Source organism: Thamnophis elegans, chromosome 6, assembly GCF_009769535.1.
Source record: "Thamnophis elegans isolate rThaEle1 chromosome 6, rThaEle1.pri, whole genome shotgun sequence".
In the NCBI taxonomy this organism is placed as follows: Eukaryota; Metazoa; Chordata; class Lepidosauria; order Squamata; family Colubridae; genus Thamnophis; species Thamnophis elegans.
This window is the reverse complement of record NC_045546.1, coordinates 60,316,554-60,334,867: the sequence shown is the minus strand read 5'-3', so window position 1 is coordinate 60,334,867 and position 18,314 is coordinate 60,316,554. Positions and strand designations below refer to the sequence as shown.

The 18,314-nt window shown below is 34.9% G+C and overlaps 1 protein-coding gene across 2 annotated transcripts in view; it reads left to right on the top strand.

Annotated features, from left to right (window-relative positions):
- Positions 1-18,314, top strand: part of USP9X (ubiquitin specific peptidase 9 X-linked) — a 192,375-nt gene that overhangs the window by 112,699 nt on the left and 61,362 nt on the right. For both annotated transcript variants that reach the window (XM_032219596.1, XM_032219595.1), the window contains exons 23-30: positions 8,121-8,251; positions 9,374-9,652; positions 10,792-10,917; positions 12,024-12,149; positions 14,567-14,733; positions 15,572-15,680; positions 17,317-17,463; positions 17,639-17,785. In XM_032219596.1, the coding sequence (XP_032075487.1) occupies positions 8,121-8,251; positions 9,374-9,652; positions 10,792-10,917; positions 12,024-12,149; positions 14,567-14,733; positions 15,572-15,680; positions 17,317-17,463; positions 17,639-17,785 (1,232 nt within the window). The remainder of the gene's footprint in view (positions 1-8,120; positions 8,252-9,373; positions 9,653-10,791; positions 10,918-12,023; positions 12,150-14,566; positions 14,734-15,571; positions 15,681-17,316; positions 17,464-17,638; positions 17,786-18,314) is intronic.

Genomic DNA, 18,314 nt, shown 5'->3' with positions numbered 1-18,314 from the left:
TATATCTGGTGGATTCTGTACAGCATCCCATAAACCTTCCCTATGCAGGAGTAGACTGCATTTCATAGACCAGGAAACATAGTTTGTTCCATCCAACCGGGTTATCATCGATAGGCTTGTTGATGGGTCGCTCGCCATCTTCTCCAGGATAGTAACAATCACTACAGTAAATAGCTGTCTGTATACGGTATTGTGTATCAACCCCAACTCCCCTTTAGCTACGTCTGGTACACTCTGGGCCCATAACCAGTGTTAGGTAAGCTCCCCGTTGGGAGAGCGAGTGCGTTCAGAGAAGTGTTGTGAGAGTTGTGTTGGAGAACACACAAACCAACATACAGAGACACTGCAGTTTAAATAGGCTTTTACTTTTGTGGAAATAGAGGTATCAGAGTCCATCAAACAGTCCAAGTCATACACGGATAAGACAGTCAGTCATCAATGTCTTTCAGTTGAGGGATAATCCAAATAACATAGTCCATAAACATACAAACAGTCCGGTATTCAAAGTTTGCTAGCAGTTGCAAAACTTACAATAGCTCATGGCACTTTCTAACAGCCAGCTTCCAAAACACTCAGATCAGATCAGCCCAGCATCTAACAAACAGAGAGCTAATAGTAATTCTGGCTCCCTCTTATGGCCGATTGAGGAAAACAGCAACCAATCACATTTTACAGTATGATTTAAAGAAACAGGTATAGCATTGTTACATGAGTTATATATTGGCAACCCAACCATTAGATTATATTCCTAACACCACTGACAACCTCCAAAACATATTTTGTCTGCTTATTATTTCCTTTTGTTGGGACACATCCCACTTTTACAATTTTCCCTATACCACTGCCAAATCCAATGAAGCTTTTTCTCTGCTTTTTATTTCCCTCTATTTCTATCCCTTCATTATCTTGCCCCCCTTCTTCTTTGCTTTCTTCTTTAAATACCTACTTCTCTGAGTTCAGAATTCTATTTAGCTTGATTTTAATTATAGATAGATAGATAGATAGATAGATAGATAGATAGATAGATAGATAGATGATAGATAGATTAGATAGATAGATAGATAGATAGATATAGATTAGAGATAGAGATAGATAGATATAGATATATAGATATATAAAAATAATTTCACATAGTTCTTCAAATTCCCAGCTTTCCATAATGTCTAATTCCAAAGTTACAGTTAGTTATACAGTTCTTATTTTCAGAGTTCTGATCCACCTTAAATTTATCTAGTTCAGCTGCTGTGGAGAAGAGCAATGGGAGCCATCTTGGTCTTTTGTTCTTCCTTAATGTCCAGTTCCAAATTTGCAGTTAGTTACACAAGTCTTATTTCAAGGTTCTGGTCCACCTTAAATTTAGTTAATTCAACTACTGTGAAACCGGAAGAGAAGCTGGAGCCATCTTAATCTTTTGCAGAAAAAAAAGGAAGGGGAAAAAAACTTCGCATTTCCCAGTTCTTGACTCTGTTATTATTGCCTTTCCTTGCTACTCTTCACCTCTTGTTGGTCATAGCTGCTCAAAATATATTAATTGGAACAAGCTTGCATACAGCCAATCTCAGGTATGTTTCTTCTTCGTCTCCTGCTTTTCCAAGTTCTGATTTACTGTGGTTGGTTAATTAGAATTTCCCACACAAGAAAGATTAGGTTATCAGTTGTCAATGAGGAGATAGTGCTTTTTTTCTTGATTTTTCTCCCTTGTTGCATTCCATCTCTCATTAATTGGGATTGCTTAAGATATGTTAGTTAAAAGACACTCATACAAAATAAATCTTCACACTCCTAGATTCCTTTAAAAACAATCTTTTCAAGTGGGAAGCCAAATTTCAAGTTAGTATTTAAGAGGGTTTGTCTCTGCTTTCTGTCCGAATTGTTTCAAACAAATGGCTTGCTTTCTTTTTGAAAAAAATCCCAGTCTGACCATCAATATTATTTATGCTCTCAAGAGTCTTTACCTTTTCCAAGTTTGATTTATGACTGTGGGTTAGATTAATTTTCTTACCTGCCTTTCATCTCTTCCTCACACTCCTGTTCATGTGCTTTGCCTGTAAGTCAGCTTCTTGTGCAGCATGTTGCCATGCTGCCACCCCTACTCCGATTCAGAGGGCAAATCTCTGACCTGCAAGGAACCTGTTTCCTCCCCCTTGGTCTGATGAGACGCTGCCCCTTCTTCGCTCCCCCTCCAGGGGGGTTCCGATCTAAAAAAGATCTCAGAGATGGTTTGTCAGACAGGATTCATGTGAGATTCTTGAGAGCCCACCCCCACATCTGTCCAGCTGGAGAACTTCCAGTCGACTTGCTTTGGGTTATATGTTGAAAGGTGAAATTCATCTTCAGTGTTTTAGCAGAGGCCTGAAGATTTTGTGCAAAAATTGACTAATATTTGGGACTGTTTATAATTTAAAAAGAAGAGGTGGCAAAATTACACAGAACTATATAAGAACGAGCTTAATCTCCTTGATAACCATGATAACCATGATAACCACTGACCTTGAGCCAGACATCCTAGAATGTGAAGTCAAATGGGCCTTAAAAAATCTCAGCAACAACAAATCCAGTGGAGGTAACCATGTTCCAGCTAAGTTATTCAAAATCTTAAAAGACGATGCAGTAAAAGTGCTGCACCCAATTTGCTAGCAAATTTGGAAAACTCAACAGTGACCAGGGGATTGAAAAAGGTCCGTTTACATTCCAATCCCAAAGAAAGGCAATGCCAAAGAATGTTCAAACTACTGCACCTTGCACTCATTTCCCATGCTAGTAAAGTTAAACTCAAAATCAATATTGCTCCAGCAGTATGTGGATCAAGAACTACCAGAAGTACAGGCAGGATTTTGAACAGGCAGAGAAACTAGAGGTCAAATTGCCAACACATGCTAGATCACAGAGAAAGCTTGGGAGTTTCAGAAAAACATCTACTTCTGCTTCATGACTATGCTAAAACCTTTGATTATGTGGATCACAACAAGTTGTGGCAAGTTCTTAAAGAGATGGAAGTGCCAGACCATTTTATTTGTCTCTTGAGAAACCTATATGTGGGTCAAGAAGCAACAGTGAGAACTGGACACAGAACCACTGATTAGTTCAAAATTGGGAAAGGAGTCTGGGAAGGCTGTATACTGTCGCCCTGCCTATTTAACTTATATGCAGAGCACATCATGAGAAAGGCAGGGTTCGCCAAATCAAAAGTTGGAATTGAGATTGTCGGGAGAAATATCAACAACCTCAGATATGCAGATGATACCACTCTAATGGCAGAAAGTGAAGAGGAACTAAAGAGCCTCTTGTTGCAGGTGAAGAAGGAGAGTGTAAAAGTTTGCTTGAAACTCAACATTAATAAAACAAGATCATGGCATCCAACCCTCTTAATTCCTGGCAAATAGATGGGGAAGAAATGACAGATTTTATTTTCCTGGGCTCCAAGATCACCACAGATGGGAAACAGGAAAGCTGTGGCAAATCTAGACAGCAAACTAAAAAGCAAACACATCACCCTGCCAACAAAAGTGTGTATAGTCAAGACTATTGTTTTCCCAGTTGCAATGTATGGCTGTGAAAGTTGGACCGTAAGAAAGGTCGAGCACCAAAGAATTGAGGCGTTAGAACTATGGTGCTGAAGAAGACTCCTGTGAGTTCCTTGGACTGCAAGACGATCAAACCGGTCAGTCCTAGAGGGTATCAACCCTGACTGCTCTTTACAAGGCCAGATCCTGAAGATGAAACTCAAATACTTTGGCCACCAAATGAGAAGGAAGGACTCACTGGATAAGAGCCTAATGCTGGGAAAGAATGAAGGCAAAAGAAGAAGGGGGGGGGGGACGACAGAGAATAAGGTGGCTGGATGGAGTCACCGAAGCAGTAGATGTGAGGTGAAATGGGCTCCAGAGGATGGTAGAGGACAGGAAGAACTTTGTCCACGCAGTTACGATGGGTCGGACATGACTTCGCAACTAACAACAACATAATTCCTTCGACTTTGATTAAAGCCCCAGTTCTAACTGAAGAAAAGTAGACCCAAAGCATAATGCTGCCACCACCATGCTTCACCATGTGTACTTTTGATGTGTAGTATTATTTTTTGCCAAACATATTTTTTTGAATTATATAGGGTGGATTTGATTTAAATCACAATTTTAATCACTAGTAAAAAGGCTTGATTTAAATCAACTATATAAATCATAATTTTTATGAGCAACTGTCATCTCTGTCCCGCAGCGGCTCCTCCTCTGATCCACTGTTGACTCATCGACAGTCAGAATATTGTAGAATATACAGCCTCATGCTGCATAACTAAGCTCCATTTCATGCTGAATAAACTAAATTATTAATGTATCTTAAGTAGAAAACTGTTAGATTTTTACTCCAAAATCATTTTATTAAAATAAATTTGATAAAAATAAAAAAATCCGATTTAATTTTTTTTAAATCCCATTTTTTATTTTTTTTAAAAAAATCATAGATTTTTATCCACCTTGGAATTATGACCATAATTCATCAGACCATACATAACACGTTTGATATAGATTACACATTTTGTTTTGGAAAATGTAGCTGGGCTTGAATGTTTTTTATTATAGGAAAAGGCCTCTGTCTTGCCATTCTATCCCACAGCCCAGGCATATGAAGAATATGGGAGATTGTTGTCACATGTAGTACACAATCAGTACTTGCCAAAAATTTCTGCAGCTCATTTAATGTTGCTGTAGGCATCTTGGCAACCTCTCAAACCAGTTTTCTCTTTGTTTCATGAATTTTTGAGGGACCAGTCCTTGGTAATGTCACTCTTGTGCCGTGTTTTCTCCACTTCTTTTTTTTTGCCATATTTACAGAGGTTTTATTTTTTTAATAAGCATTTTAAAAAACAAACTTTTACAAATATTTGCTTCCCTACCCCCCCCCCCAACCTTCTCCCCCCCCCCCCCCGACTTCCCAGAACCAATACAGGGTATAAATCTTCAACAAAGACAATCTAAAATACACTTTAAAAAAAAAAAGATAGTTAATAACATCTTTCAATTGAGCTTTAGCTCCTCCTTGCTGGACTAGCTCTAGACAATTTATAATTCCTGGTCTCTAATCATAAGCTATCTGGGATTTCTTAGTTCCATATTTGTTTTGAGAATAGTCAATCCATCTTTTCCACTCCAGTTTGTATCTCTCGTTTGAATGGTCCTTAAGATATGCAGATATTTTGGCCATCTCAGCTAGGTTTGTTACTTTCAATGTCCATTCTTGAATAGTAGGCAAATCTTCCTTCTTCCAGTATTGCGTCACCAACAATCTAGCTGAAGTTATTAAGTTATTAAGATTAATCTCTACAACTGTACAATCAGTAATTATACCTAACAAAAATAACTGAGGGGTAAACTTTATCCTTTTTTAAAGAACATTTTGCATAATCCACCTTATTTTTATTCAAAATGCTTTAACCTTTTTACAAGTCCACCATATATGATAGTATGCAGTGTCCACACAATCACATCTCCAGCATTTAGGTTGTAAATTCGGATACATAGAAGCCAATTTTTTAGGATCTAAATGCCATCTATAAAACATCTTATAAAAGTTTTCTCTCAAGTTTTGGGCTTATGTAAATTTTACATTTCTTACCCAAATCTTTTCCCATGTATCCAACATTATTGGTTCTTCAAAATTTTGTGCCCACTTTATCGTATAGTCTTTAACTAATTCTGTTTCCGAGTCCATTTCTATTAATACATTATATAATCTCTTTATATGCATTGGACTTTGATCTCTAATTTGTTTAAGTAAATTATCCTCGACTTGCATAAAGCCAATTTTTTGATCTATTTTCCATCTGGCCTGTAACTGCCCGTACTGAAACCATGTTTGAATTACCTTTTCCTCTTTTAGTACATCCAAGGGTTTTAATTGTAGTACACCTCTTTCTAAGGTAAGAAGCTGTCTGTAAGTAGTTACATCCTGTTTTTGTACTATGTTCATATTTTCTATTGCGTGTCTGGGAATTGCCCACATGGGTATCTTATCATTTAGTTTGTATTGATATTTTTTCCAGTCCCGCAGTAGAGCATTCCTTAAAATATGACTTTTGAAATTCTTATGCTTATAAGCATGCCAACCATATACCAAATCATGCCCTTCAATATTAAGTATTCTATCATCTGTTAAGTTAATCCAGTCACTAATTACAGATAAAACTACTGCTTCATAATATGGTTTTCAATTGGGTAATTTCAAGCCTCCTCTCTCACGCCCATCTTGCATTATTTTTAGTTTTACTCTCGGCTTCTTCCCTGCCCATACAAATTTATTAATGCCTTTCTGCCATTCTAACATGTTCACATCTTTTTTAAGTATTGGTAGCATTTGGAAAAGAAATAAAAATTTAGATAGAATATTCATTTTCACTGCTGCTATTCTTCCCAGCAAAGATAACTGTAGTTTCTCCCATTTTTTCATCTCTGCCTGTATACTATGCCATAGTGGTTCGTAATTGTACTTGTATAACTTCCCATTTGAGGTTGAAATATAAACTCCTAAATATTTGACTTTTTTAACTATTTCACATCCTGTCATTCCTTATAGTTCATCCCTTTGTTTAGTGTTCATATTTGTAACTAATATCTTTGTTTTCCCTAAGTTTATTTTAAATCCTGACACTTGGCCATATTGATTAATCTTATTCATTAAAATCTTGCTAGATTCCTTGGGTTAATGTTATAACCAAATCATCCGCAAACGCCCGTACTCTATATTCTTGCTGCCTAATCTTGATTCCTTGTAAGTCCTCTGAACCCAGTATTTTATTCAACAATAGTTCCAAAGTTATGATAAACAATAATGGGGATAAGGGACAACCCTGCCTTGTACCTTTCTCAATTTTAAATGAATCTGTTAGACTTCCATTAATTATGATTTGAGCTTTCTTCCTGATATATTGCTTTAATTGATTGTAAAAAGTGCTCTCCTATTTGCATTTTTTGCAATATTTTCAGCAGGAATTGCCAATTCACTCGATCAAAGGCTTTCTCAGCATCTAAAAATATAAGCGCAGCAGGGATTTGGTTGTTCTTTCCCAGGTATTCTAATGTATTGAGAATTAGTCTTACATAGCTTCTCATTTTTCTCCCTTGAATAAAACCTGTTTGATCATTATGAATCAATTGCTGAATAACCAACATTAACCTATTCCCTAGTATTTTAATAAAAATGTTATAATCTATATTGAGTAATGATATAGATGTTTTCTCCACTTCTTGATGACCGTCTTCATTGTGTTCCATGGTATAGCCAATACCTTGGAAATTTTTGTACCCTTTTTTTGTGACTGATGCCTTCCAACAACGAGATCCCTTTGATGCTTTGTAAACTCTTAGCAGACCATGGCTTTTTCTCTAAGAGGCAACTGAGTAAATGTCAGGACAATCCTATTAAAACAACTGAACTTTATATAAGCTTGATCAGAGACACTAATTGATGGCAGGTGTATACTGACTACTGTTTAATATGAGTTTGAATGTGATTGGTTAATTCTGAACACATCTATATTCCTATTTATAAGAAGATGTGCATATTTATTGTATCCGTATTATTTTAAGGTTTTTTTATTTTTCTGCCCTGAAAGATTTGTTTATTTTTCCATTGAATTGTGCAGCTTATATGTTGTATTAACAGTGGAAAAATTCTGAAGTGATTTGTCTCTGTCTTTTATATCTCAAAAACCTGATATTTTAACAGGAGTGTATAGACTTTTCATATCTACTATATGCTGTTAAACGTACTACTGCACAATAATCAATGCTGCTTACTTAATTCTAATTAAAGTTCAAAATTAGCACGTTATATAATAGAAGTTTATACTTAGATCCAAAAAGGGAAAAGTATTTTCTGGTGTGAGCATATTTGTTATATCTGATAGCAGTACCTTTAAAAACAGGTTTTCTTGGGCAAGCACTGTAGTCATGTAGTCCTGAAAAATGTAGGTTATAAAGTCAAAACATTTCAGAAATATTTTTGATGTTTGATTTCTGAGGTAACTTCAGTGTATTTCAGTTTTAAAGATGTTTTGTGAAATCAATATGTTTTTCTTAATATTTGAGGGGAAGAATAATTTTTAAATTTTGTTTTATATATTTCAGATAATACTACTATAGAGAAATTAAGAGCTATCTGTTTAGACCATGCAAAACTTGGGGACAGCAGCCTTAGTCCATCCCTTGATTCTCTGTTCTTTGGACCTTCTGCTTCACAAGTGCTATATCTTACAGAGGTTTGTGTAGAGTTAATATTTTGGCTAAGTGTAGAGCCAGTTTGGCTTAGTGGTTAAAGCATCAAGATAGAAATCAGAAGACCATAAGTCTTTGGCCACAAAGCTGGCTGCAGTGGCATTGAACCAGTCACTTTCTCTCAACCATAAGAAGGAGGAAATGGGAAACCACTTCTTGAAAAACCTTCACAAGAAAACTACAAACTTGTCCAGGCAATTTCTGAGAAGTGGACACAATTGAATGGAAGAAAAAAAAGACATGTATCACTCCAGCGTTGATTTTTTTTTTAAATGTTTCTGGTATTCAGGCATCGTTTTAATAACTGAAAGAAAGAAGCTTGTAATTATTTTGAGATAACATTTTCCCGAAGTGATTAATTTAATACTATATTTTTTTTAAAAAAAAATCTTCTTATGTTATTTAGGTTTAGGTTTATTAGATTTATATGCCGCCCTTCTCCCAAGGACTGAAATGTCTCTGGGTTCTGGTTTGTGGAATTGTAGATATCATTTGAGAGGGGGGCTTATTTATTCCTTATATTATTAATAATAATAATATTAATATATTATTTAATTTTGAGATTTTTAGACAAGGGACATAGGGAAAACCTGGGGTTTCTGGAAGTTGGGTGGCCTTAAACATATAATACAATTATTATTGCTATGTATAAAAAATGTGAAATCACAGCTGTTAGTTCTTTAGCCAATGTTGATCTTCATATGCAATTGATTCTTTCCAACTAGTATGTCATAGTATATCAGGGTAGTATATGTGCAGATCAAGCAGTATTGCCTTTTGCAATAGACATGTGGAAATTTTTGTCAATCATATATTTACTAAGTGCTGTCCAAGATTTTTTTGGTATGGCATCCAGCGTGTCAATAACTACTGGGGCCCTCGCAGGCAGTTTATGCCACAATCTTTCAAATTCAGTTTTTGGATCTTGATATTATCATCATCATATTAATGTGTGTGTGTGTGTGTGTGTGAATGTATTTATGTATGTATATATGTGCGTGCGCGCGCATGCACACACATACACAATCCTGCTGTCTAATGACTGAGTTTTGAAAGCAATTTTATTAAAGTGACATTTTTGTATTTTTTTTCTCTATATTTTCCAGGTAGTTTATGCCTTGTTAATGCCTGCCAATTTGCCTCTGGGAGAAGATGCTACTGACTTTCAGTTCAATTTCTTAAAAAGTGGTGGCTTACCTCTGGTGTTGAGTATGCTGACTAGAAATAATTTCTTGCCAAATGCAGATATGGAAACAAGAAGGGGGGCCTACCTAAATGCTTTAAAAATAGCAAAGCTACTGCTGACTGCAATTGGTTATGGCCACGTAAGAGCTGTGGCAGAAGCTTGTCAACCAGTTGTAGAGGGTACAAGCCCAATGTCACCGGTAACCATAATTATTTTTGTATAATTTTTATTTTTGAATAACTAAACAACAAAAAAGTAAAGTTAAAAAATCGAAAAATAAAAAGTGTTAGAAACAATATAAATAAAGAAGAAAGTTAAAGACACAGTTTCCAATCCTTTTTTAAAAAAATACCTATTCAAATCCTGTTCTCATTTACTTTTCCCATTGGCATTTGAACGAAATAAATTTATCTAGAGTTCTGGAAACTAGGTTTTATTTCCTCTCCTTTGTCATTTTATTAGCATACATTATTTTCTGTATGAATGCTTCCTGCTGTTATCTTAAATTTGAAATAATTGTTTGGACCTTTTGATCACATAAGGCTTATTTCTCCATCAGGAGCCATTTAATGATCACAGTTGGTAAGGTGCCAGTGAAAGGATAGTAAATAAGTAAACAGAGAATAGCATAAGTGAGAAGTGAAAATTCATAAATCTTAATCTTACCTGCATTCAAATATCATTAACTATGCTGGCTTTTAGGAAAACCATTAAGATCTGGTTATTTAAAAGCCATTAGGAACTGATAAAATGATATAAGGTTCCTACCCTTATATCCAGTGATTGGCTGATTACTGGTAGTGTAATTTTTTGGAGTGATGATGAATATGAAAGGTTTTCTTAATATCTGTTTGGTTTGTGCTACAAATTTTATATTTGTTTTATTCCAAAGTTTGTACTATTTTGAAAGTTGCTTAATGTCTTGTTTGCATTGAGCATCATAGACTTGTAAATAGACATACAGACAAACAGACAACAACTCAGGATTTATGATGGAAAAGAAAGTACGGGAAGTCCTCAACTTAACAGCAGTTCATTTAATGACCTTTCAGTTACATCAGCACTGAAAAAAGTGACATGACTTTTTCAGTTGCATTAAGTTTTATAATACGATGATATTAAAAGTTTGTATGAGATGAAATCTGTCATAGAGAAATTATCTGTACAGTACTATTTTAATAAACTTCATATCATAAGGATAAATGAACATTCATATTAATATTTTTGGTTGTATTTGTATAAAAGAAGTGGAAAAAAATGTTCTGAATATACTTTTACTGTTGAACAGAATGTGTTATCCATTTAATAATACTAATAAATGAACATAAATTGTTGCAGATCAACCAAGCGACTCATGACCAGGCGGTGGTGTTGCAAACTGCTCTGCAGAACATTCCCAATCCAACTTCAGAGTGCATGTTAAGAAATGTAGCAATACGCCTTGCACAGCAAATATCTGATGAGGTTAGTATGGTTAGATATTGAGCACTTCCAAACTCTTTGGCTTGAAGACTGGGATTGGCTGCAGTAGATGATTAAGCTAATTTAGGTAACTAAATTGTGTTTCTGTGAGTGATACAAAACTATGGATTGCTGGACTATGGATTCACTTTTTTTTTAATTGAAAATTTTGAAAAAAAAACTTTTACAAATGTTTACTTCCCTCCCCCTCCCCTCCCCACCCAAACCCCACCCCCACCCCACTCCCCACCCCCCGACTTCCCAGAACCAATACAGGGTATAAATCTTTAACAAAAATATTCTAAAATAAACTAAAAAAAGTTAATATCATCTTTCATTTGAGCTTTAACTCCTCTTTGCTAGGCTAGCTCTAAACAGATTATGTCATTCCTTGTTTCTTCAGTCATAAACTATCTGGAATTTCTTAGTCCCATATTTATTTTGAGTATAGTCAATCCATCTTTTCCACTCCAATTTATATCTCATTGGAATGGCCCTTGAGATATGCTGATATTATAGCCATCTCTGCTAAGTTTGTTACTTTTAATGTCCATTCTTGAATAGTAGGCAAATCTTCCTTCTTCCAGTATTGTGCCACCAGCAGTCTTGCTGCGGTTATTAAATGCAAAATCAGGTTAGCCTCTATAACTGTACAATCAGTAATTATACCTAACAAAAATAACTCAGGGGTAAACTTTATCCTTTTTTTAAGAACATTTTGCATAATCCACCATATTTTTATCCAAAATGCTTTAACCTTTTTACAAGTCCACCATATATGATAGTATGTAGCATCAGCACAATCACATCTCCAGCATTTAGATTGTAAATTCGGATACATAGAGGCCAGTTTTTTAGGATCTAAATGCCATCTATAAAACATCTTATAAAAGTTTTCTCTCAAATTTGGGGCTTGTGTAAATTTTACATTTCTTACCCAAATCTTTTCCCATGTATCCAACATTATTGGTTCTTCAAAATTTTGTGCCCACTTTATCGTATAGTCTTTAACTAATTCTGTTTCCGTACTATGGATTCACTTTTAAATACATACTTATAATGTGTGAAATGGTAGATTACTTATTATATTTTTCTGTTTCGGTTTTCAGGCTTCAAAGTTTATTCCTGATATTTGTGTTATTAGAGCAGTGCAAAAAATTGTATGGGCTTCTGGATGTGGATCAGTACAACTGGTATTCAGCTCAAATGAAGATATTAGTAAAATTTATGAAAAGGTAAGAAAACTGAACCAGCATTCAGTTCTAATTTGTTTTAATAAGATGAAACATATTATTGGTGTACTTGTTAGTATATCTTAGTAGAAAAAATGTTTTTACAATTATTCAAAGAATATTTAAGTAACTTTGCAATTTCATACCTCTGCATATAAAATTAAGGCTGTTGCTTTTATCACAAAATTGCTTAATTCATTACTTCTTTGTGTTTTAGTAAATCTGTAGATCAGAGGTATCAAACTCAATTTCATTGAGCATCAGCATTATGGTTGCCCTCAAAGGGCCAGGAGGGTGTGGCTGAGTGGGTGTGGCTGGCTCAACATCACTCATGTCAAGGAGCACCGGCAAGGGGGGCAGGCAAGACTAGGAGGGGGATCTGAAGGTCTCCAGGGGTGGAAGGAGAAATCAGGGTGAGCATCAAAGCCTCGTCCACCAGAGGAGCCTCGCCCATACCCTGGACAAGAGGCCTAAAGCTGGAGGGCTTGCTATTTGAATCTCTTGTCTGCAGAAGTACTTTCCATGTTCCAGGCTCCAAACATCTTTTCTGATTGTTAAACCTATTTGAAATCTAATTGGTGTAACTACATTTCTTCAGCTTTTTTTATTTGTACTTTCCACCAGCTTTTTAGATTTGGAATGTAATATCCATTGTACAACTTTATAAAAAAGATGGAGTCACTGGTAAGGTTGTACTCTGTGGTTACCTTGTAATTGTAAGGCCAAGAGGCATGTTCTTCGTTTATCTTTCATTCATATAAGCAATCCTTACTAGTGGCAATAGTCTTTGGAAGACTATTCCCACCAGGACGGTGGGACAAAAGTTGAATCCGCGGATGGGGAGACAGGAGTGCAGGGTGGCACAAACTAAGCATTGGCGGGAGCTGGCTCCAAGTTGCCCTCTCCACCATGTGGCAGAGTTGGAGAGGCGAATGTGGCATCTGGGATGGTGCCACTTTGCTGGGACAGTCTCTCACCGTCATGCTAGAGAAAATTCACACCTTCAGAGAGGCAGGCGCCCAGCAACGCATGATTCACCCAATGGAGAAGAACAGTGCATCCCACGGCCTAGAGCGTGGGGCCAATGCAATGTGATGTGGGGGTGACTTCTCACCATTTTCAGGGCCAGATCTAAACCCATCACGGGGGATTTGGCCCACGGGCCTTAAGTTTGACTGTCTGCTGTAGATGCACATAAAATCTGTATTTATATGCATATCTCACATGACATTTATGTTTTCCGGTCGGATTTCTTTTATGCTGTGAAATATTTGGAAGAAATATTTTACTTTTGTAAAATATTAATTGAAATAATTTTAATTAAAAGCAGATATTTACCTGTTGTTGTATCATCTGTGCCCTATGCTACATCTGAAAATAAATATAATTGGCCTTAAATGTTTATTATTTTTACTAAAACTAAAATAATAATTTGATCATATAATTGTATAATTTCAGAAAAGAAGTATGGCTGCTGCTTGTGTTGGATTTAGGTTAAATTCTGTTGCTTGAGTTTTTGTAGTAAATCTTAAAGATAGAGTATTGTTAATTTCTCCTCTGAATGTGAATGATTATGGAAAGAAGGTATTCCTTTGAGAAACCTATTTATCTAATAATTATTTATCCAGATAATTAATTAAAACCTCTTCTCAAAATATTTGATTCTTGACAAAGTGCTAAAATTAGATTCAGATAATCATAAGTAGGCAACATGACCAAGGGTTGTATTTACTTCCCTCCCTTGTGCAATTTTCATTATCACCAATCCCTTGTGTGTAATTTGAATTCCTATGAAATCTATTTCAACTCAGCATAGTTAGATTATTGTTTCACAGTATGCTTTATCAGCTCTTCAAATCTTTAATTCCATTTTCAGATTTGATTTTAGTATACCATTAAAGTTTGTGATGTTAAGTACCGTATATTTGGAGTATAAGACGCACCGGAGTATAAGAAGCACCAAGGTTTTGAAGAGGTTTCCAAAAAATGTGTAAGAGTGCTCCTGGCAGTGGGGGCAAAAACGAGCAAAAAACCAGCCCGTTTTTCGTCAAAAAAAGGTCATGCATAGCTTTATGGAGGCTTATAGAGTGTTGCGGGGGGGGGGGTAAAATTGAGCAAAAATGGCCCATTTTTTGCTCATTTTTGCCCTCCCCAGTCCTCAGGAGCTCTCTGAAAGTCTCCATAAGGCTATGCACGGCCATTGTGGTGAAGGGGGCGGGGTTCTGGGAGGCAAAAAATGTTGTATTCAGTGTATAAGGCACATCCAGATTTTCAGCCTCTTGTGGAAAAAAGGTGCATCTTATACTCTGAAAAATATGGTAGTATGCGTAACTTCCTTGGGCTTGAAGGAACAATTAAGAACGTAGTTTATCCCCCTTTATCATATATGCTCTGCTGATTATTTCTGATTTATTTTATAGACAAATGCAGGTAATGAACCAGATTCAGAAGATGAACAAGTTTGCTGTGAAGCACTTGAAGCAATGACGCTTTGTTTTGCTTTAATTCCAACTGCACTGGATGCACTAAGTAAAGAAAAGGCATGGCAAACATTTATCATTGATTTGTTACTGCATTGTCACAGCAAGTAAGTGATTTTAATATTTCATTTGTTTTATCAATTGCTCAGTAGTATCCTTGAGGACAGGCAGAATGACAAAAATGACATTCATTACATATATACATGCAAAAGAGTACTGTGGCATGATTCTGATAAAAGCAAGCTCATTGGATACCCATGCCTCTAGAAGCAATTGCAGGTGGTCAGTATAGTAAATAATGTAGAACTATTGGACTGTAATTTGGATTTTATTTTATTATATTTTTGTTTTATTACTGGGTTCTAACTACTGCAGTATTATGGTAGATTTTTATTTATATGCTGCTGAGGTGGACAATGTTCCTTTCCTTATTGGATTGGATTGGATTGGATTTATACAATTTGTATGCCGCACTATTCCCGAGAGACTCAGGGCGGCTAACAATCAGAGGGAGGGGGGATACAAAATAGAAAATATCTCTGATATTTAATAACTTTTTATATTAGTCACACAGCCAGCCAAAATATTCCTGGGATAGGCAGATGGTGATAGTGCTGGTGATGGTGGTGAAAAAGAAGAAGAAAGGGAGCTCTTGAGTATGAATAGGTATAACACTTGTGATAGACTTGCTTTGAATGTTTCATCAGTAGAAGCAGTTTTATTTTTCCAGAAGGGAGAGGATGATTGCAGCCCCCCACGTTATCTTAGTCAGCTCCAGAGGTTTCTCTAATGATCTAGATCAGATTTGATGAGTATATAAAGGATATAATGGATTGCACCAAGGACACAAGAGAGTAACAATGTATTATCCTTTAAATAATTTTAAGATTAGTTTTATTTAAAATATGTGTATTAATTTCTCTTTTTTCTGCTTGAAATTTTTAGAACTGTTCGGCAAATGGCACAGGAGCAGTTCTTCTTAATGGCTACCCGATGTTGTATGGGACAACGACCTCTTCTTTTTTTTATAACTCTGTTATTTACTGTGTTAGGGGTAAGACATTTTAAACTTTATCATTTGTATATATATTCCAATATCATAGGAAATAATACATATTTAATTTTAGTTACCATACTTCCATACTTTTTCTCAATATACATTAACAAATCAATATATGAAAAGGCTTTATTCAAAAAATGCAGATTTTCTTCCATTCTGTCTTGTAAATTGCCTTCTGAAGATGTACACTGTATGATAAACCCGTAAATGGACAGTTCTTCATGCAAATTGTATTATGATTATATATTAGACATCTATGGGTAATTTGCTGTGATGCTGGTACAGTTTTACTTAGAGCAGCCCTTCAATCTTTTTGTCTTTAATATTAAACTTCTGTTTCAATATGATTCAAATTTTCATTATATTAGAAATGTGTCTATTTCATTAGAATCAATATGTTGATGTTTGTTGAAATATGCTTACAATATTTTAATTAGTATATTGTTTAAAGATGTAATATTAGTATAAAATAAATAGAACATAAAATGCAACTACTGAAAATAAGATCCCAAATTTACTGTATTAATTATTACTAGTGAACATTTTGACTGCTTCATTATATTCATTTGTATTAAATGCTGGGCTGTGATTTTCAGAACGGATTCACATAAAGCATAGAAAAAGCTATTCTAAAATTAACTATTGACAAAAATTGACAAAACAACAATTTTCATGTACTCCCACTTTTGTCTATATTAAACATATTGAAGGACTTCAAACTCCTACTCCTCATTTAGTGACAAATTGGGATCAGCAACTTGGTCATTAAGAGAAGTGATTGCTAAGTGAAACTTACTCTGGTTATAATCAGCTTTCCTTCACACACATACAAAGCTTGTACATGCAAGGATTTGATCATAAAGTTACTTTTTCCTCACTGTTGTACAATTGCTAAATGAGGCAGTCACTAAGCAAGAACTACTTGTACATATTTCCTTCTAGACTTCTTTTGATCTTGATTGCTCTTTTTTGGATATGCTGCACTTTGTCCATGGCCTTCATAAAATATCATAATGTGACTTAATATTGCAGAGGTCATCTGACCTGAACAAAATAGAGAGGAACAATGGCCTATTGTATGATTTATTAACGTGGTTATTTTACTAATGTACTGGTAAAGAAGCTTGTTGAATACATGTGGTCTGTTTTCCAAATAATGATTTTACTGAACTCTGATGGATTGTACAGTCAAAGGAAGTACTTCCATTATTTAAAGCAATAAATCAAGATATTTGTAGGAGCATGAAATGTGCTTTGAATTGGAACTTTAGGTCACATCCAGAAATTATACAACTACATTTTTTTCATGTACCAAGATATCCCTGCATCACATACTAAGGAATATTTCCAAAGAGTTAGGATAAATTTTGAAAACTATCTAGAATATGATAGAAAGCATGTGGTACTAGAAGAACAATTTGAAAATATAGTATTTCTAACAGTGCAGACTTTCATTATATAGCATGTGGATATAGCACGTGTCTATGTATGTGTACACTTTTGAGAGCAGGCTTATTTAATGGAATCTTGCTTATCAGGAGGTCTGAACTGGACATAGACTTTAAGAAATATTCTGTATTGTGAATATTAATGAAAGTATATTTTCAACTATGTTGATATTTTGTTTCAGAGTACTGCACGAGAACGTGCTAAACATTCAGGAGATTACTTTACTCTGTTAAGACATCTTCTAAATTATGCTTACAATAGTAATATTAATGTGCCCAATGCTGAAGTTCTGCTTAATAATGAAATTGATTGGCTTAAAAGGATCAGGGTAAGTTGTATTCCTGTTATTTTGTCATCGCTTGTAATTTGTTTTAAATTTAAGTGTTAATTGCCTTGGATCCAAATATGTAAAATAAAAAATGGAATAATTATAGTAAATTAGCTGATATGTACTTCCCTTCAAATGTTGTTTGAAAATTCATGTGTCTGAATATTCTCCTTAGGATGAAGTGAAAAGGACAGGAGAAACAGGTGTAGAGGAAACTATTCTAGAAGGTCATCTTGGAGTTACCAAAGAATTGTTGGCATTCCAAACTCCTGAAAAAAAATACCACATTGGTTGTGAAAAAGGTGGTGCTAATCTTATCAAAGTAAGTTACTGCTGTACAAAACGTTCTAAAATTATAAAATAGCAAAGTGAAAAATATATAAATTATAATTTATAATTAATGTTAGCATATTTACAAAATACATAATGATAATTTAAATTAATTGAATGTTTGAATCTTCAAAATATGTAGAAGATCTATATGTAAATCACAGCAAAATTTCTGTTGAGAGAAGGAAGGGAAAAGCTTTTTATCTTTTCTTAATTTTTATAAAATTCTAAAAGTAAGTCATTCAATAAAGAGTCCTTTATGTAACTGGGGTAAATGTAACATGATGCACCAAACATTTTTTAAAAATCTCATTTCATCTTAAGCATGCTAGAATCCTAACTAAAATAAGAATGGGACAAGAAATCTGTGATCAAATTAAGGGCAATTTTCTCTGTGAAAATTAGGGCAAATATCCCTGCCTGGAAATCTTTTATTCAAAGAACTGTTGTTATTATCTGGCCTCTCAGCTGTGGCTAAATTGGTTTGATAAACTATTTATTAACAAACACCCTGGCATTTT